Here is a 21,048-nt window from a genome sequence, read left to right on the forward strand (position 1 = left end):
TGAATTTTACATTCCCGAGAGGAGTTCAGAAATCCTGTGTTTCTGAAAAAAGGTGTACAGGGGCAAAAACAAACAAAAGGTGGGTTGTGCCTTTTTTTCATTTTGTATTCATAGAAAAATTCTTCTTGTACGTATTAACCTTAGAAATGTCAATCTGCGCATCCCTGTTTTGCTGCGGTCTCTGTAGTAGAGCTAGACACAGACAGGGAGATCTCTCTCTGCCATTAATTGAAGGGCTAGAGGTGTTAACTCTTTAACAAAGAGTTTTTCTTCGAAATTGTTTGTCAAGTGTTTGATTTTAAAAATGTTAATAAAAAGACAAAGTGGTTTGAACACTGTGAATAAAACTCACTTTCCCTCTTATTTAATCAGGTTTCCCTTTTATGGTATGCTGTATACCTGCTAGCTCTCCAGTCATCTATACCTGTATATCTATATGCTGTATACCTGCTAGCTCTCCAGTCATCTTTCAAGGGAAAGCAGGGTAGATAAGACCTGAACATATAAAATAAAAAACAAGCAGAAAACTAAATAAATAAATAAAAACCAGGCCTTCTTTCTTCATCATAAAGCAGTAAATAAGAACACAAGCCCATTTCCCCCCCCCCCCCCCTTCAGCTCACCTTTAACTATAACACATACAAAAGCCTATCTGACAGTCCCCATTTATTTTCACCAGCAGCTTTTCAGTGTCAGAATCTCGTCCTTGTAGAAGTTAGAGGTCTGTTGGGGTCATGCATTCCATCCCTAGGAGAGAGTTCAGGACTCTTCCCTACAATGTACGCTTCAGGACTGTGCCTGGTCTAGCTTGAGAGTGTCCTTGTGGCAGGAAACCCGAAAAAGGCAGTGTCCATAACAGAATGCTGTGATTGGTCATTTTGTGGATGGGTGTGGTTCACATACTGCAAGATGAAATATAACTTGGCTTACTCCTCCTGACTCAGAGACCTCCCAGTATGAAAGGCAGTTGGCTGGTCATGACAGAGATTGCCTGGCTACATATGAAGTTGGTGCCACATGGCTATCTGCCTCCTGGGGTTCCTCAGCATCTCCTCCCAGTGGTTCCTCTCTGTGCCTGTGGCATGCAGACCCAGGCTGCACTTGCCCAGTGATTGGCTCTGCCCGAGGCCGTCTTGGCTTAGCATTTCTAGCACCACACTGGAGGTGTGTAGCAGCTCTTGGGGCACTTCAAACATGATCATCTCATTCCAGACTGGGTTGATCTTGTGTTTTGCATGCTTTGTCTGCTTCTTCAGTTTCAGAGACTGGTGCTTCAGGATCACCTTGACAGATACATCTGCATGGGAAATGAAGGAAAGACAGACACCACAGTGATGAGCACAGGACAGGCAGAGAGCCATTAAAAGAGAATCTGAACTAATGTCTATGGACCAAAGGAAAAGCACATGAGCAACTTCTAATTGTTTTCTCTCTCAAAATTATTTTAGTTATTTTTGCTTTTTAACCCCATTTTATTAAGCCCCAGCTGCACAGGCAGATGTTATAGAATATCAGACACTACAACCTCTTCAGACTGAGATCAGCATCTGGATCTAGAGCACTCCTTTGGAGTTCAGGGAAGTTTGAATCCAAGGCTTTTGTGTACCCTGGGATAGAGCTGAAGGCCCGACATGGAGTTTGGGACACAGATCTGGGATTGGATTCTGAACACCTCCAAAGTTTGGGGTTTCCATCCAGTATTCCATCCACAAAAGCAATGGGTCCCATTTCCCTGCATGGAAAGAACCTGCAAAGGGAAGAGGAAACTGCTGAATTCTAATATGAATTCTTTTGCCAGAGTGGATATGGCTTGTCCCATGTTGGGAGAATCCTATGGATTCCTTCCTCAACCTATGGATCCCATGAGATCACAGGAGGCAAGAAGGATTCACGGTGATGACTTTTGCCTCCCTTCTATCACCTGGCTATACAGGTCTTGCAGGTGCATGCTTCCAAAGACTCTCCCACTCTTCCCATAAGGGGATGTGGTGGGAAGTTCTGCAGTGCAGAGGATGAAGCAGTGCAAGTTAACGTAGCCTCAGGGTTGCAGGTTGGAGGGAAGTCTTGGAAGACTATAACTGGCTCCCTTTCCTTACCCTACTCCTTGAAGGCCTTCAGATGGTTCAAGGGCAAGAAAGGATCATTATGCACAAGCAGAACTCCCCCTTTCACAGGAGAGTGTGGCGAAGTGGTCTGAAACTGTTGTGCAGTACTTTAGCAATATAGTAGCAGGGCTTCTGGCTCTTGCTGAACCCCCTCTGCTCCACCCTCTCCTTGCCTGTCCTGAAACCACACCACAAAATGCAGTCTTTGCCACCATTGGTTTCTATCTGTAATTGGACCATTAATGGTCGTAGAATGATACAGTTACAATGAGTAGGCAGATGAATATATAACTATGTGCTGTGTAACTAGGATATGACTACCTTAATTTATGTGCAGGATTTCTAGATATGGGGATGAGGGGCATTAGATTACATTGTGACTGTATTGACTCACCATAAATCAGGTCACCCTCATTCCATTGTGTCCTATAGAATTTTGCCCAATTCCCCTGTTGCTGTTCCTCACTCACCTTTTCCCAAGAGATCTTTCAGCTGTTTGAAATGGAGATTCTTGGCTTTTATGAGCACCACAAGCAAGCGGTTTGCTGCTGGCAGATAGCTGATGGAGAGGAGTATCTCCCCATAGCCTGCATCCGGCTCCTAGAAGTCAAGAAGAAAAGCATGAAAGAAAAGCAAATTCAAAATCCACTCTTGTCCATACCATTGAGCAATGTGGGGCCAAAGATCAATGAGAAACTCTCAAATGCAGCAAGTCACGTTGTCTCTGGATCCTAGCCCTATTACACAAGGATCCCCAGTTAGACTAGTTGAGGTCTGATGGAATGAAGCAGAGAGTAGGCTCTTGGACAGAACTCATCTGAAAGGAAGTTCACAGTAGTGCTCTCCTCACTGATTCACCTGACTGTGTGGGTTAACCCTTTCATTGCTGCTGGAAAATAACTGTTTCCTATGTCATTCAGTGGGACATTTACTTGAGAGAATGGAGAGTCGGGATGTAACAGATATAGTATGCTGGGCAGTACCAGAAAGATGTAAACAGAGAAATGTAGCTGCATCCCTTAGCCTTTATCCTTTTCTGACAGATTATCGTGCAGCTGCCTCTCCAGCTGATTCATGTTTCTTGCTTTGATTATTTCCTTTGGCCATTTGTTCCTTATATCAGCTACCCTTTATGTGAGAAAATTCCATCTAAACTTAAGTCCTGGCTTTAAATAATCCAGATGTGCTATCCCCAGAGAAAGAGAAGAAAATGCCCATGGGTACCACAACACTAACTTACACTCATACACAGAATGAACCAGAGCTAGTCACTTAAGCTTGGAAGGGTATTTTAAAATATATATATTGTCATAAATATAAAGGGAAGGGTAATCACCTTTAAAATCCCTCCTGGCCAGAGGAAAAATCCTTTCACCTGTAAAGGGTTAAGAAGCTAAAGATAACCTCGCTGGCACCTGACCAAAATGACCAATGAGGAGACAAGATACTTTCAAAAGCTGGGAGGAGGGAGAAAAACAAGGGGTCTGGGTCTGTTTGTGTGATGCTTTTGCCGGGGACAGAACAGGAATGGAGTCTTAGAACTTAATAAGTAATCTAGCTAGATATGCGTTAGATTATGATTTCTTTAAATGGCTGAGAAAATTAAGCTGAGCTGAATAGAATGAATATTCCTGTCTGTGTGTCTTTTTTGTAACTTAAGATTTTGCCTAGAGGGATTCTCTATGTTTTGAATCTAATTACCCTGTAAGGTATTTACCATCCTGATTTTACAGAGGTGATTCTTTTTTACTTCTATTAAAAGTCTTCTTGTAAGAAAACTGAATGCTTTTTCATTGTTCTTAAGATCCAAGGGTTTGGGTCTGTGGTCACCTATGCAAATTGGTGAGGATTTTACCAAACCTTCCCCAGGAAGTGGGGTGCAAGGGTTGGGAGGATTTTGGGGGGAAAGATGTTTCTAAACGACACTTTCCTAATAAAAATAAACCCAGATAAATGTTTGGTGGTGGCAGTGGAAGTCCAAGGGCAAAGGGTAAAATAGTTTGTACCTTGGGGAAATTTTAACCTAAAGTGGTAAAAGTAAGCTTAGGAGGTTTTCATGCAGGTCCCCACATCTGTACCCTAGAGTTCAGAGTGGGGAAAGAACCTTGATCTATATATGTGTGTGTGTGTGTGTGTGTGTGTGTATAAAATCAGCACTTGTGCCATTTGTTTTGCTTTCTTGGCATGTCTACTCCCAAATCTGTGAGCGATTCCCTCTATTTTCCCCAAGCTCTGGTTTCTTTAAGGTAGATGCTCTGAATGATCCAACTTTCACTTTACAAGGCCACCATTCTTCTCTGTATTTATTTTCTGCCATTAGTGATTGGCTTCTTAGCCTTCTGGCCTTCCTCTCTCTTTCCCTCCCTCTCCCGCCCTCCATGTATACCTGTAGGCAGAACAAGAAGAAAATAATCATGCTGACAACTGATCTTTCCTTTGAAAATGACATCATTTAGTGGTGGGGAGTCAGAGGAGTGAAAGAGAGAGAATGTGTGTGCGCACAGAGATATGAAAGGGGAAAGCAAAGGGGAAGTAATTATTCACTCAAGTAGTACCAGCTTGTGACAGAAACCTCATTTTAATGTGCAGTTAATGGTCCAGAAAGGTCCTTGAAAGCCACTGTTCAATTGAGTGAATTCCCTTTGGACTTCCCAACAAAGACTAGAATCTTTAGGAGAGAGTTCCCTTATCCAGGACTTTTTTGTCCCTTCCTCTCTCAGTTCTAAGTAGGCTATAAATATTTCAGATTAAGTTTTCTGCTTGCTGGCTGCGGTGGATGTGAACAGACATTCATTAACAACAGATTTACTCTCTAGAAAATGTTGCTGTCATAACTATCTGATTGGAATGACTCATACACAAACCAGCCAAGAAGTCATTTCCAGAGAAACTCCAAACTCAGATTAAGCAAAGTCCTCAGAAGAGCCAATGTAAACCTTTTTCCATGAACTCAGTTAACATGTGCAGGCAGCACTGAATATCTTGTACCCATACACCTTTTGAAAAAAGTGTCCTAAATCTAAATGAATCTAAAGAGAGGCAGTAGCCATGGATTCTAATCAGATTCTTGATGATGGCTATGTCTTCACTGAAAATATTATGTATTTACACATGAAGATACCTCTCTCAATGTAAAATCCCACTGGCGATAAGGCACAGGTGTCTCTCACCTCAGGGTAACTAGTTGAGGTACCTGCACTAGCTAAATCTAGGAAAAAACTGCTCCGACTTGTCTTCACTAGGATTTCACATCAAGAGAGCTATCTATCTCAATGTAAACACACACGTACACACACGTTTTTCCTCCAGTAAAGACATAGCCAATGACTTGCTCTGCAGCATTGGGGACTGACTATTTGGCCATCCAAGTATTTTATACAAAATAGAACAATTTTGACAGAAGAGATTGAGAAAGCCCTATCCCAAAATACCCTACACCACTGTAATTAGGACACTCTCCTAAAATGTGGGAGACCCAATTTAAAAACCCTGCTCCTGTGACACCCCCCCCCCCGGCAGTTTTGTGAATCTAGTTCTTCATTTCTTTGCTTTGTATGTTATAAACTACCTAGAAATTAAATGAAACAGTTTGTGTCAGGTTGAATGAAGTGTTTTGTTCAACTGGAAATGAAATTTTGGTTGACTTTTTGATTCATCAAAATTTTTCTGAATTTTGGGATTTAGTTCAGGTAGAACCAATTTTTTTTATTCAGTTTTTCAAAACTGACAGTGAACTAAAAAAAATCACTTATTTGCCGGACTCTAATTACCCGCACCATGAGATTTAATCAGTTAATAATGTTCGTGAAGCACTTTGAGATCTTGAGATGGAAGGTGCTATGGAAGCATAGAGTATTAAACCAGTGGGAAGAGAGGAGGACACGATTAGTGGTACCAGCCTAACACCTGCAGCTTTCGTAATGTGGTGAACATTGCTCTGAGCCAGCAGCAGCACTCCACACATTTCCGAAGAGCAACGACATCACCCAGCCAGTTGTGAGCTCCCCTCTCCGTTCTTATATCTGTGTAGGAGCATTCCAGAGAGAGTGGGTTTGACATTTTTGCAGCTCATAGCTTTTCAAGGAAATATCAAACTTTAAACAAATCCCAGCAACATTGTTCCTGGATGTACGCTGACAAAAATAGCTCCTATTGCTCTCTGATCCTCCCTCTCTTGCTCCCTCATTCCCTCCTGTCCTGGCTCTCAATTAATGATTCATGACTTGTATTTAAGCTGGCTGTGTAATGATTGGTTCACTGAGGTCCCTGATGATGCAAATAGAGCTTTCACTGCATATCTTTCAGCACAAACTGGGGCACTGTTAATGTTAACCTACTCCTCACGGGTTAGAAAAGGAATCAGTCTTGACTTATCAAGTGAATGGCTGTAAAGATCGACCATGGCAGAGGGGACAATATGTCTAGGGCCCTGTCATCTTGAAGATGTATTGGTGTCTCCTAATCCTATATACAGAGAGCTTCTTGGCACCTTTTGTATAACAGCTATGGAGCAGATTTTGGCCTTGTCTCCACGGAAAAGTTTTTTCAGTATAGCCTTTGAATTTAGACCAATACAGTTATACTGATCTAATCCCCTGTGTAAACACTTTTATTCCAGGAGAAGTGTGGCTTGGCGGTGAGGGTGGGGGCTCATGTCCCTGGGGGAGGGGTAAAGTTAAACCGAAAAAAGTCATTCTTAAACTGGAACAAGTGTGTCCACATTGTGTGTGGGGGTGGGAGGGTGGGGGTTTATACCAGTGTAATTGGTGAAACTTTCCCCTGTAGCCAAGGCCAAAAACACCATCTGCTAAACTGATCCATGGCATCCATTTATTCCTACCATCCGTCTGTCTATCTCAGGGTTTTCTATAGTGTTCATCACTGTAGTATGGGAGTACTGTCCAGGTAAATTAGCATTGTGGGAAACTGGTGATGCAGATTCCAAGTTCTATGATTCAAGTAAAATCACTGTGTAGTCCTCAGGAACTACAAGGCCAGGTGCCACAAGTACTCCTTTTCTCTTAACGCCAGATTACTTATTTCAGGGTTCAGCAACACAGTCAGGAATGCTTGTCCCTTGCTGTGTTGTTTGCTCTGTCCAGAACCCTGGTTCTGACTACCTGGGTACTATCTCAGTCCTGTCTCTATTTGATCCTAGTGAATTTAAAAACTCACAAGTGCTCAAAATTCATGTGGTACTCACAAAAACAAAGAAATAATAGCACTGCCTAGATTAATGCAAGGTGGAGGCAGATGTTGTTTCCAACATGCAGCTTCACTGATGCATTTCAATCCTAATTTGCAGCATTCTCTGTATTCCACTGCTTGCCACACCTTCCCCACAGCTCTGCAATGCATCTCCATCCTGAGGTTTTAGTTGGGAGCAGTCGGTGATGGCTAGTGGTGTTCTGTTACTTTCTTTACCCAGAAGTCACATACTATAGAACAGGCCCAACGAAGAAAAGTAACAGAACACCACTAGCCATCACCTACAGCCGTCAACTAAAACCTCTCCAGCGCATCATCAAGGATCTACAACTTATCCTGAAAGACGATCCCTCACTCTCACAGACCTTGGGAGACAGGCCAATCCTCGCTTACAGACAGCCCCCCAACCTGAAGCAAATACTCACCAGCAACTACACACCACACAACAAAAACACTAACTCAGGAACCAAGCCCTGCAACAAACCCTGTTGCCAACTCTGTCCGCATATCTATTCAAGGGACACTATCATAGGACCCAACCACATCAGCCACACCATCAAGTCTCATTCACCTGCACATCTACCAATGTGATATATGCCATTATGTGCTAGCAATGCCCCTCAGCCATGTACATTGGCCAAATCAGACAGTGTCTACACAAAAGAATAAATGGACACAAATCAGACATTCAAAAACCAGTAGGAGAGCACTTCAATCTCCCTGGATACTCAATAACAGACTTAAAAGTCACCATTCTTCAACAAAAAAACTTCAAAAACAGACTTCTATGAGAAACTGCAAAACTGGATTTAATTTGCAAACTTGACACCATCAAATTAGGCCTGAATAAAGACTGGGAGGGGCTGGGTCACTACAAAACATAATTTTCCCTCTGATACTCACACCTTCTAGTCAACTGTTGGGAATGGGTCATATCCATCCTAATTGAATTGGCCTCATTAGCACTGACCCCCACTTGGTAAGGCAACTCCCATCTTTTCATGTGCTGTATATTTATACCTGCTTACTGTATTTTCTACTCCATGCATCTGATGAAGTGGGTTATAGCCCATGAAAGCTTATGCCCAAATAAATGTGTTAGTCTCTACGGTGCCAGAAGGACTCCTCGTTGTTTTTACTGTAGTTCAGTGATTGATTATCATGTAACACAAGGAGAAAGAAGGGATGTGTAGATGCTGGGACCTATAAGGTTAGGAGCTGAGTTGGAGCACTTTGATTACTTGCTGAAATGGTCAGATATTGAGTTGTGCTGCTGATCTTTAGAAGTCATTGGAGTTGTGGAGGCTCATCACAACTCAGAATCTGGCCCAGTGTAAATGCAGACCTGGTTATTACATGCCCATTAAAATACAGTCATATTGAAATAAGCATCTCTAACTTTGGAAACTAACTCTCGTTATATTGCCTGAGCTACTGATAAGTATTGATGTGATACCTTCTCAGGGGTCTTCAGTTTCTCCCACTGGGCCATTCTGAAGGGTTCCCCCACATTAGCCAGGCTCAGTTTAATTTCCCCAACAATGCTGTGCCTAGAGAATCTGTCGCAGTTCCTCAAGGTGAGAGTCAGCATCCCTTCTAGCACCTCCTCCTCAGCTAACGGGAACAGCAGAGCTTCCTCCCAGATGATGTGGTGCACTTTCTTCTTCAGCACTGTCTGGGCACCTGTGGTGCCAGACTTGCTCACCAAGGTGCCCAGGATGTAGCAGTCACAGCCAGCATCCTGGTCCCCTATCATGCTTCCATGCATAGCTGGAGGACAAGGAGAGGGAAGCTTGTATTAAAAGAAACATCCTATTACAGGGCTAGGTATGCAAGGGCAGAAGGCTGTGGGGCCTTTGCCTGTCTCACTATAGTCATAAAATAACATGAGCTGAACAGACATCCAAGATGTTGCTAAAACCTGCTGTTCCTTCTAACTAGCACTGGAGAGACCAAAGTCCAGAGCCCAATGTTATTTATTTTTCCTTCAGCATGCCCAAGAATCTTATTGTCCTTGTCCTTCAGCAAAAGCACAAGGATATTGTTATTGTCTGGGAGATTTTGCATCCCACTCAAGTAAATGTGCATCGCTCAAGGGCACCGAACCAGTAGCCTGAGAAGACACATGAGATATTTGGGGTGGGGGGGAGGGGAGGGGGAGAGAGGATTTTAATTTATCTTCACACTGGATCAGAAAGAGAGCCTCGTATAAAATGCATTAAAGGCTCTTGGTCAGTCACAGAAGCTAGAGGTGTACAAGGCTGCTTAGCACATCTAGTCCATCCCCTAGGGACCAGTGCGGTATGTCTCTAAAGTTCATTCCCAAGTGTTTTGTCCAGTCTTTTTGAAATGGCCTCTTTGGGAGACCATTCCACAGTCTAATTGTTCTCAGTGTTAGGATTTTCCTCCTGATATTCAGCCCCAGATTTTCCTGTTCTTTATTTCATCTTGAGGCTGAAAGTTCTCAAATGAAAAACGTACATAAAATATCATTTCACATTCCATGAACAGTGACAAATGAATCTATCAGCCCTCCAGGCCAAGGGCTGCAGCAACGTCTCTACTCCTCAGCAGGGTAATGTAGCAACAAGTCCTCTTTGTGACTGCAAAAGTCAGTGTGCATGACTGTCCGTGGAAAGATGCCCTGCTACCCACTGGCTCAGCAGCTGAGAGCAGTCAAGTCCTTGACACCCAAGAGACTCCTCTGTCTCCTTAAGAGAGTAGAGCTCCTACTGAGCTGACAGGGAGAGCACAACATGCCTATGAGAGCTCACTGAACATGCATGACAACCTCAGAAAGAAACTCAAGGCTGTGGGCTTGTTGCTGGCAGCTTGCCCAGCATGATGGCTGCAATTTAACACCCCTTCAGTCCTTGCTTAGGAAGGTGATAGCTGGACTGGTTTTTGGGGGGACTCATACTATCTGTGAATTAGTCACTCAGCTCTGCTTTACACACCCCAGGAGGACTGTGACTAGCAAGCAGAGGGTTAACAGGGTTCTATCTCTGAGTAGTAGCACAGCTCCCCCAACTGCCTGTCCTTAGTGAGATTGCCAGAGAGCCTGGTCATATGGCTAGGCTCAGCTGGCGGGAGTTACCTTATCCACAGGGTATATAAGAGGAATGTGATTTAAACATCTCTTCCTCCAATTTGGCTTGTTATATGTAGAGTTAAACCTTCCTTTTGCTAGTCGAGCTGTGTGAAGCTCTATAGATTTTCCTGTCACTTACGTGAATCATAAATCCATGAACTGGTTTGTCCTTCATCTGGTTTTGCTTTACAGGACCAGACAGAAGGGCTAAACAAAAAAATGTTTGACTGGAGGGGTGGGAGGAATTTGGGGGTATTGAGCCTGTCACCTCATTGGGAGCATCTCCTTAAAACAACAGTAAGACAGAAGGATCCTTACCTGCGCACCTCGAACATGGGTGGAATAGGACAAACTCCTGATTCCCTCATACTGCCTTTGAGCACACAAACTGTTGCTAAACCATGGTGCATTCTTTTCAAGCAGTGAAATCTCTTGGCAATTCTAGTTTGAAAGCCTCATAGCCAATAAAGTGTCCCTCAGTTCTGTGGGGACATGTTGATTATTATGTAGGAGGTGAAATACTTTGAGTCAGAAAGTATCTTGTATCTCTCAAATAAAGGCTTGTTTATATAAAATAGGCAGAATGGGGAGCCACTTACCTTCAAGAAAGGCCACACACAGCTCAGCTTTCTGTCCATCATACCCAAGGGAATAGCGGAGTTTAGGGACCTGGTTACAGCTGGCTGCTTTCTCAGGGTTCAGGTGCTCAGTGACACACACATCCTGTACTGCACCTGGGACTGAAGTAACCCAGTTAGCAAGGCTTCATTCCTCATCAAGCCAAATTCACCACCTGGCTTCACTGACTGTTCTGTAGTGCTGCCCTCCCCCTCTCACTTTCCACCTCCTTCCAGATGTGGACAAGCTTCACTTTCTGTGTGCTACCTGGGCTTTAGCCATACCTCTCACTCCATTACCAACCCATGGTAACGACACAGGTGCTTGCTCTTGGATTTCTTTTTCACATATTCCCTGAATTAAACTGTAAGATTTTTGGGGTAAGGACTTCACAGCTGACTCTGATCCCACTTACAACGCTAACAAATTTTACTAAAGCTATTGGAATGAATTCAATCCTTTCTAGGGGATCCTCTTTTCCACACAGACGACCACTGTTACCTTAATTCCCACAGAGCTTGGCTAGGTTGAAAGTGGTGAGGCTGGAAGGTTGTGAGGCTGTTTGGATTGGAGTATATATTATGTTAATTACCTCAAGTAAAGCAACAGGCAGGACTAAAAGGGAAGCCACAGTATTTTATTGTCAGATACTGGTGCATGCAGTATCAGTTTGGATCAGGTGCTGGAAGGCAGCAATGGTAGGGGGCTGGGACTTATTCCCCAAGCAAATGCCAATCAGAGTCAAAAATCAGTGTGACATGGTATACAGAGGAGAAAGCAAACGGTTCTTGTTCTATTTTAATAACACTTGGCCTATGGAACCAAGCACAGCGGGAAGCCGGAGCACTTGCGGAGCTGATAGTGCACTGATACACACACCTCAAGCTCTGGTGCCAACCTACGTGCAGCCATCTTGCTTTAGCAGCCCCGTCCTATTGCCTTCCTTCTGACGCTGTAGGCTGATGCTTAAATGCTCACCTCCCCTTCTTTCCCAGTGTGGAGGGGTTGGGAGAGTGGCCCTCTGCCCAGAAAGAGACAGAGAAACTGTCAAGTACTGCCAAGTGATTTTTCAAGTTAAAAATAAATCTTTATATAAACCATGCATGGAGTTCATTGTGCCCACTGGAAAATCCCCAGGAAGACTGTATTAATGTTATAGCCACCAGGATCAATTGTGCTATTAAAAAGGCAGCTCAGGAGGTAAAATCAATATGGGCACAGAACCATCACAAGCATGAAATGCTGCCAGATGCAAACAGTTAGAATTAGACTCTCTAAGGTCAGAGGACTCTAGACTTAAAACTATTCAGGGCACTGATGTGTGCCCCTGCTTCACTAATGGAACCCATTGATGGACTCCATCTCTACTTTATCTTAACCAACCACATTTAAAATGATGGTGGACAGAGCAAGCCTCAGGTGGTCTGCCAGCTGAGCACATTTGTGCTGGGATCATTGAGAGAGAAGAACTATGGCGCCCCAAATGGTCATTTTTACATCTACCATTCTGATTATAACTGCATTTTAATCCTGTGTACAAGTCCTATGTTGCTTATCAGACACCTGGGCACTGGAGCAGTGGATCACCAGTCTGAAGAGGAAATGGTTCCACTGGACTTGGAAATGCTCCTACCATTTTGAGGGAGAACAAATAACTCCTCATTGACTTGTATCTTCATTCTGTTCTGATCCTGAACTTCATCTTTTCCTCTAGTTGGCTCTTCAGTTGACTTCAAGGCATAATCCACATAATTAATCATTTCTGGGGCAGTCATGACTGGCTTTGGGCCATAGACGTTGGGAAACATCAGGAGGGTCCGAGGCTGGATGGGTTCAGTAGTCTTCTTAAAGCTGAACTGAAATAAAGATCCTGTTCATTATTCTGTATAGACTAGACTAATGCTACCAGCTTGCCCAAGACCAGCTGAACCCAGACCAAGGGAAAAAATGATCCAGCCAGTCATTCCTAATGCCATTGTTACTTGGCTAATTGAACTCACTGCATCTTCTCAGTTTGTGTCCTCTTCAGACTCACCCATCAACACATTTGTTTGCAACAGAAAAGGGAAACTTTCCCATTTGTTGATTTTCCCCTCCCCCTTCACAGTAGCAATACACCCCTACTTTATATGTCTATGCCAATTCCTTACTAAGCTCAGATGTTATGAATGGAGCTGGGTCTGTGCTGTGACTGTATGATCCAAAGAAAGCCAGTCATCAACCAGGCAGACTAGTTTTGGTGCTTGGAGGAGTGCCCACACTACCTCCTTGGGAAAGTGTAGTAAACATTTCCCACATGTTTGCCAGCCACAGCCTGACAGTCACACCTCCCCACATGTTTTGGGATGTCCAGTGCCATTGGCAGTGCTGTGTTACTTTTTCTGTCACTGGACTCAGGAAACACAAGGACTGGGATTGTGACTGCCCCTAGAAGTGGGAAGGCTTATTGCACCCTAACAGGCCAGACCTAAGAGTCTAAAACTGTTCTTTCACCAACATGCTCTGCAACTATTGAATCTTATTATCTCTGTGTTCAGGACAGCGATGGAAAAACTTCTTTCTTGTCCCATCTACAGCCAACTACCTAAACGTCTGTTCTCTGCTTCTGAACATTTATTTACCCTCTCTCATCTAAATATTTCCTGTGGTTGGAGTTATCATCTGCTGACTATGTTCTGATGCTTAATTTGAAGCTCAGAGGCCTCTGAGTGGCTTTATTTCAACTTCAGTAGGAATTTTACAATCAAATTGCTGGCTGTTGTGAAACTAAGTTAATGGAGTTGCAGCTAAATTGAGCCAGGAAAGCGAGTAGCAAAATAACTTCATACAAGCAGCAAAGGAAATATATGTAATGTTTACTAAAAAGAAAATTTCCATGAAACTGCTTAAAGGGTAACAGGCTCAGGAGGAGGTCCGGGGGCAAACCTGGAGAACGGTGATCCAGTGGAGTGTCAATAAGTAAATTGCAGTAGCTTTGAAAATACACAGAGTCCATAGTGAGAGGCAGTGTGGTCTAATGGATAGTGCACTGGACTAAGAGTCAGAAAGCCTAGATTTTATTCTAATCTCTGGCACTAACTGACTGTGTAATCTTGGGCAAATAACATTACCTCTTTGAGCTTCTGTTTCCTCTCCCACATGTTGTCCATCTTATCTATTTAGACTGAAAGCTCTTTAGGTCAGGTAATGGTTCTTACTATGCATTTGTCATGTCTAGTACAATGGGGCTGTGATCTTGACTGAGATCTCCAGGTGCTATTGTAATATAAATAACAACAGTTTGGCAGTAAGGATTTTGAACTCGAGATAGGCCTGAGTCACAAAGTTCAGGCCTAGGTTTCAGAACTGTTCAGATTTTGTTTAGCTGATTACACAGAGAGGGACCAGTTGCAAAGTTTGGAGTGGGGTCAGGTCCATCTCAGTTTTAGATCAACAGGCCCTGCCTTTCTCTCAAAGCTTCATGGGAAAATATTAGCAATACTGTCCGCTGTATGATGGTTTTTTTTCATTTCCCTTGGAATCATCAGGCAATTGGCTACTGATTCTGGTTTATAGCTCACCCAGCACCATAGTGTCTGAGCACTTTCCAGGGAACAAACAAGATGACAGCATCAACAAATTAAGGTAAAAGTTCCTTGATTAGATGGACCGACATTTTGGTCTGATAGATCAGAGTTCGTTTTATGATTTCAGTCCCATGCTGATTCACAAGAATCAACACAGAGTACAGAAGGATAGTGCGAAAAGCATAGCAATGAACTCAGAGCTGTGGGATTGTTGCTATAGCTCACCCAACATAGGAACCCTTCATTGAGAAGGAGAGGCTGGTGAAAAATCTGTCAATGGGACATTGAATTCCACCCCCACCTACACTCTAAACATTAATCCCAGCTATGTGTAATTTAAATCACTCTGTGTGAACATATATTTGGATTTGTCCATGGAAAAAACAGAGACTGAGTAGGAGCTACCCCAACTCTAATCAGTTTGCTTTCATGCTTCTAAAGCATTTAGAAGATCTTGTGTGAAGGGTGCTGGAGAAGTGGAAAAGACTGTTTTATTGTGAGCATGCTGTCATGGAAGGATCTCTTGTCCCATTAACTGCCAAGCTATTTCATTTTACGTTTAGACTGAGAGAGAGAGCGAGAGCAAGATAATATTCTTAATTGTAATTAATGTTTTTCCATTAGTTACTTTGATTCATATTGATAATGAATGTGGATGGTGCCATGGGAGAAGCAGTCTCTTGCGTTAGAGCTTTTTACTCCTAGACCTCATGTCCTTAGGGCATATTCACATTCCTCAAGGAGCAGCTCAATAGCGCAAAAAGAATAATGTAGTTTGGTTTTTAACCACACTCTGCATGTGATGCCCACAGAATCATAGTGACATAGCCATTAGCAATGGAAGAGTCCTATTAGGTCATTGCCTCCATCTCCCCAGGTAGCCAGTACCGGATTGTTCACTATAGTCCACTATCAATGCTCTCTCCACTCTAGTTTATGACCTCTGTTCTATACTCTTAGAGAGAAATTCACCCCTCTGATGAGGGCCAGCCCTGGCCATAAGTGGGACTTACACAATGAATAAGCCTCTTTCTGGCAAAAAGGAGGGAGTGGGATTTCACTCTTAGAGATTTAAACATCAGTTCTGAAATACTTAAACTTGAAATAACAGGTTCAAATCCCAGCATGGTCAGGTCAGACTTTCTTCTTTCTAAAGTAAATCGAGTGTGTTCTGTGCAGTTGGCAGGACCCTCTGGGCAATATCTTGGGGAAAAAATGGCCCTGGTTGCTTTACATAGACATTAAATATCCTATGCCATGGAGCTTGTGACCAACATCGCCTCTTCCTTCACTCTTATACAAAGAGTGCTCTGCAATAGCTATCCACCTGCCTGCTGCCCTCCAGACCAGAGGTGGCTGCATTTCAGTGGTGTATGTCTATACTACATGAAGCAGCTGAGGAACTTTTGAGATGAAAGATGCTATACAAATATGAAGTATTGTTATTACTATCGCTTCCCCTGCTTGCTAAAAGCCCAACACTTAGTCAGGAAATCCATCAGCACACAACAACTAACAGCTTCACTGGGTTTACATAATACGTTCATGTCTGCTCTTCAGAATTAGAGATGAGAGACATATGCAAACCAGTGGGGACCAATCCACCCCCTCCTCCAACTGCATCTGCCTCTGTTTATTGTTCATGCTGCCAGCTCTGCTTCGCAAGTGCTGGCAGCTTATACTCTTTCTGAGCATTGCCTGCGGAAAGTCCCTTTTACAAATCAAACTACAGCAGCAGTCTTAAATAAAGTGAAGAGCAAGAGAGCGTAATCCATTCTATGTGAAATAAGACCAAATTAGATAGGACGCTGCTCTTGACCCTTCTGTGTTCCTCCTTGACATTATTAAAACGCTGGCCTAGATTATTTCCTTGGCTTATCTTGTATCTGACTCACAAGCAATGCAAGCTTGTGATTGTTACTGTCTCCCATGCTCTGAGGTTTTTTCAAAGTGACAATATAAAAGCCACCTCATTTTACTTGTTCTGTAGATATATCTTTGTTTGCACAAGACCCAATTCTGTTTATAGGTGCTTTTCAGAACTCTGGGGCTTTTCTATACAGCAGACATAGAGCTTGTCTACCCAGCTCTGGCAAAGTGCACTCGAGAGGTATGATTTGTAGAGTGCTCTAACATGTGGTGCTCTAACTGCCCTATGTGGTACACCATGGGAGGTAACTAGTTCATGCTGATGTATTCCCATTTCAAACAATGTTAGGTCAATGTTAAAGAAAACAACATAACCGTGGATCCAATATAGTCTAGCTTCCTCTCTCTTCCTCAGAATCCCCTGATACTGACAAGCCTCAATAATAAAGCGTTCTGAGCACTGGCTAGGTAGGACATACAGTGTATTAAAGTTGCTTTTTGTTCGTGGATGAAAAAAAAGACAGGATTGTTCATAATAACAGACACAGATGATGTACAGCACTTCACAGACATAAAACTAGATTTGAAATTAATCTTTACAATGAAAATGGAGTACTTTTAAATTGGAGACATTTTAGGGAGTGCATGTTCCTGGCAATAGGTTCCTTTTAATTTGGAAAGAACTAGCAAACATATGGAATATGGGAACTAGGGACATTTTGTACCTTCAGTGACAGAGTGCTCTGTTCATCTTTCTGGAATTCTTGCAAAAAAAATAATAATTAGATACTAACTATAATACCTAACTGATGATGAAAACATTAGTCTCCTCCTAGTGCTCTAGGGTAATAATGTTGTACTAAAAGCTGGGTGAATAATTTAACAAGATATTGGTCACATACTATATTAAAATATTGCAAGCTTTGCTAAATTAGTAAATATTATGAGAGCCTGAACCTATGAGGTTCTGGGGACCCTGAGCACAGTTTGATTTCAGTGGTAGACCAAAATGCACTTCAGTGGTAGATCTGAACGCTTAGCAATTTGCAGGATGGGACCCGAAGGGAGAAGCTGCAGAAATGTATTAACACTTTCCAAAGGCTTTTCTTAAAGTCTTTCTCAAGATGTTATTCAAGAAAGTTGGTTACTCAAAGGGTGAAGTCATATGAAGAATTAAAAATTGGTTTAGAGCTAAAACAATAAAAAGTAGCATTAGAAAAGGAAATGGTCTTTGTGTGAAAAAGTGGATAATGGAGTGCTCTGTGGATAGTGTCATTCAATATATTAACAGTCTGGAAAACAGGTGAAAGTGATGCACAATAAAGGTTTGAAATGAAATTTTTCAAAGCAGCCTTGGGGCATGAGCACCCAATTCCCATTCATTTTTAATTGTATACTTTGAAAATCTCAGCCTTGCTGCATAGTATTGTATCAAAGAGCAAACTGGAAAAATCAGCAGATAATAATCTATTAGGTTAGCCAAAGCTAATGAGAAACCTGAGGAGGACCTAGGAAACTGGGCAACACACTAACAGATAAAATTCAGAATAAATACAGGCAAATCTCCATTGGAAAACACACTCTATCCTACTCACTGAAGGGTTCAGAAATAGCCGTAATGTCTAGGGGAAAAGATCTAAGTTCAGTAAGGGTATCTACTCAATACCCAGTGGCAGTCCAAAAGAATCAATAATATGGATATGTGTACACCACAAATGTTATCAGCTTTGAGAGACAAGGTGGGTGAGGTAATATATTTTATTGATTGACTTCCGTTGGTGAAAGAGACAAGCTTTCGAGCTACACGGAGCTCAGGTGACCTGAAGAAGAGCTCTGTGTAGCTTGAAAGCTTGTCTTTTTCACCAATAGAAGTTGGTCCTATAAAAGATATTACCTTACCCACCTTGTGTCTCTAATATCCTGGGACCAACATGGCTATAACACTGCAGATAATCGGCTTTGGCCATCTTGTCTCAAAACAACTGCAGCAGAAATATGGTGAGACTGGGACTATTTACTTGGGAAAGAAAAAAAGAGTCCATTATATAGGGACTGAGTATGCACTAATGAATGGCCCAGAGAAAGCCAATTAGGATTCCTACTGCAGTTTTCAATGAAACAAAAATAATAGAGCAGTCCATGTAATTTAAATGCAAATGAATAAAGACTTTGTTATACAATATATCATCAGCTTTTGGAACTAGCTGATGTAGCATATTATAAAGGCAAATTAAGGTTTAGTAAGAATGAGAAAAAAATCATTCAACCCATATAAATGAGAAAAGCGTCTACAGTAACACAAGCTAGGGTAAAACTTTCAGTGACCATCAGGCTTTATGTTCCAGACCTGAGGTCATAATCAGCCAAGGGAAAAAAGTTTTTAAAAATAATTCTCCTCAAGGTTCAGTATTGAGTATTCCATAATTAGGTGCATCAGGGAAGTGTTACAATTTACTGCTGATGCATCTGGCCACTGACAGGACACAGGAGTAAATGGACCATCAGCCTGTTCCAGTCTGCCAGTCCCTATGCTCCTATTTTGATTGAACCCTTTGAGCAATTAAGTCAGATCACCAGGGATATCTGGCATTTGCAGCACTTCAAAACAGCTGTTATAGTAAGTGAAAAGGAAAAGAAAAAGCAGTAGGCATGGTGAGAAAGTAGACTCTCCACAGTTAAGGTTGTTACTAGATTCATATTATAAACCTTATTTTAACCTCATGTCTTAACTTTCCTAAAACTTCATCTGTTTCACATGTGGAGGAGGATTGTTTTCATAATAAACCAGCTATGTACACAGAAGCCTTTCCACTATACTGCTGTAGCCATAAGTGTCTGTGTGTGCAGAGAGAGAGAGAGAGAGATTATAAAAGATTCTGACACTATTGATATTCTGCTCCTACTCTGCACACAACTATGTTCTGACTGCTTCTTAGTAGAGTCCAGGTTTCTGTTCTAGCCAAATGATTTCCCTTGGGATCTAGCCTGACAATTCGAGTGGAATTTCAAATCTTCTTTTTCTGTATTTTTGCCACGAGGAGCTTTCTCTTTGGTAAAAGGACCGCTGAGTTGACTGTTGCTTTGTTCATTTTGCAGGTCACCTGAGTCTCCCTTCCCCCACTGAAATGTTGCTACATCCTGAATCCTGCAAACAAATAGGATGTGATAAATCACCCACCACAGTCTGGCATGGACTTTGCATTCCTGCCTTCTACACTTACAGAAAAGTGGCAGAGTAAATTAGAGAAGGTAGTTTACCTGCTGGACTGGCTGAAGTGTACTGGGCTTAGCATTTTCACTGTCCATGTCTTGGTCCTTTCCCGAGAGTCCTTTCCTAGGTTGCCTGCATTTGCACAAATAGGTAAAACCGCAGAGGGCAAGGATGCTAGTTGCAGTCCCCAAGGTGGCACCCAGAGCTATAACTGGGACAGACAAAACCATTGTCTCAGGCTGCACAGATGTTACGCAAGAATCATGCGATTCTTCTTCTCAAGCAGTATGTATTTCATTCATTCCCTTTCAGAGTTTAGTCTGGTTTCATTCACTTTGAAGTAAGAAAAAGAGTTTCAATAACAGCAGGGAAAAGAAGTGACTCTGAAGAGAGAAATAAATTATTCCAGGTTTGCTAGGAAGCTGCTGATGGAGCTTCTGGTTTTATGTTCCTGGCCAGGCAGGGAAAAACAGAAGTAGTAGTGGCTGTGGTGCCTGCAATCCCTTTACAGCCGCAAGCAGGCAGTTTTCATTGAAGCTTGTTCTCCAGCTCCACGGGGAAAAGTCTGATGTGCGATAGAGGGAAGACGTCAGCAGAAAGGGGTGGGCCCTGCAAGCTAACCCACAGAGAGAACGTCCAAGTGTTGGATTAGCTCTTTAGCAGGGTTTGGGAGGGCTGAGTTTTTAATTCTCCGGGGGGGGGGGGGGGAATTGAGTTAGGGGTTTTTTTACTTAAAGTTAATGTAGTGGTTGATGAAAAGTGCCAACCTGATAGCCCTGGAGACTGGCACAATGAACTCTCTATAATAAGGGCAAAGCTTGTTTGTGTGGGAGACAGAAGTTCTTCTCAGGATCCAGCCTGAGACAGTAGAATGAACTACCCCAGAAACCAAGGGCCACCATAAACCTCAGCACCTTCCTTTCCAAGTGCAAGGCACATTTGTTTCACCTGCCTGCTTTAACATAAACACATCTATTCTATGTGTGTGTGTGTGTGTCTGTCTGTCTGTCTGTAATGTATAAAAATAAACCCTACCAAAACAAGACATTCCAGTGCACACACTTCTCCCTCTGAGGAGAGAACAAACATGACAGATGTGTAGTCACATTGCTTAATGCCCTACTGGAAGGATCTCAGGTACTGCAGTTTTCAGAGTAACAGCCGTGTTAGTCTGTATTCGCAAAAAGAAAAGGAGTACTTGTGGCACCTTAGAGACTAACCAATTTATTAGGGTATGTCTACACTACGAAATTAGGTCGAATTTATAGAAGTCGGTTTTTTTGAAATCGGTTTTATATATTCGAGTGTGTGTGTCCCCACAGAAAATGCTCTAAGTGCATTAAGTGCATTAACTCGGCAGAGCGCTTCCACAGTACCGAG

The 21,048-nt window shown here is 42.6% G+C and overlaps 1 protein-coding gene across 3 annotated transcripts; it reads right to left on the reverse strand.

The window, feature by feature from the left end:
* Positions 1 to 615: 615 nt before the first annotated feature.
* Positions 616 to 20,213, reverse strand: SYT13 (synaptotagmin 13). Of its 3 annotated transcripts, none has more exons than XM_073348093.1 (6): positions 19,716 to 20,213; positions 12,656 to 12,878; positions 11,004 to 11,144; positions 8,770 to 9,083; positions 2,576 to 2,705; positions 616 to 1,297 (listed from the first exon to the last, which is right to left on the reverse strand). In XM_073348093.1, exons 1-6 carry the CDS (start codon positions 19,896 to 19,898, stop codon positions 996 to 998), a joined length of 1,293 nt encoding a protein of 430 aa, XP_073204194.1. In that variant the 5' UTR covers positions 19,899 to 20,213; the 3' UTR covers positions 616 to 995. The 3 variants fall into 3 exon arrangements, with proteins under 3 accessions (XP_073204194.1, XP_073204196.1, XP_073204195.1); XM_073348095.1 differs by having other exon boundaries at positions 12,656 to 12,873; positions 19,716 to 19,822; XM_073348094.1 differs by lacking the exon at positions 11,004 to 11,144.
* Positions 20,214 to 21,048: the final 835 nt, after the last annotated feature.

Source organism: Lepidochelys kempii, chromosome 6 (genome assembly GCF_965140265.1).
Source record: "Lepidochelys kempii isolate rLepKem1 chromosome 6, rLepKem1.hap2, whole genome shotgun sequence".
In the NCBI taxonomy this organism is placed as follows: domain Eukaryota; kingdom Metazoa; phylum Chordata; order Testudines; family Cheloniidae; genus Lepidochelys; species Lepidochelys kempii.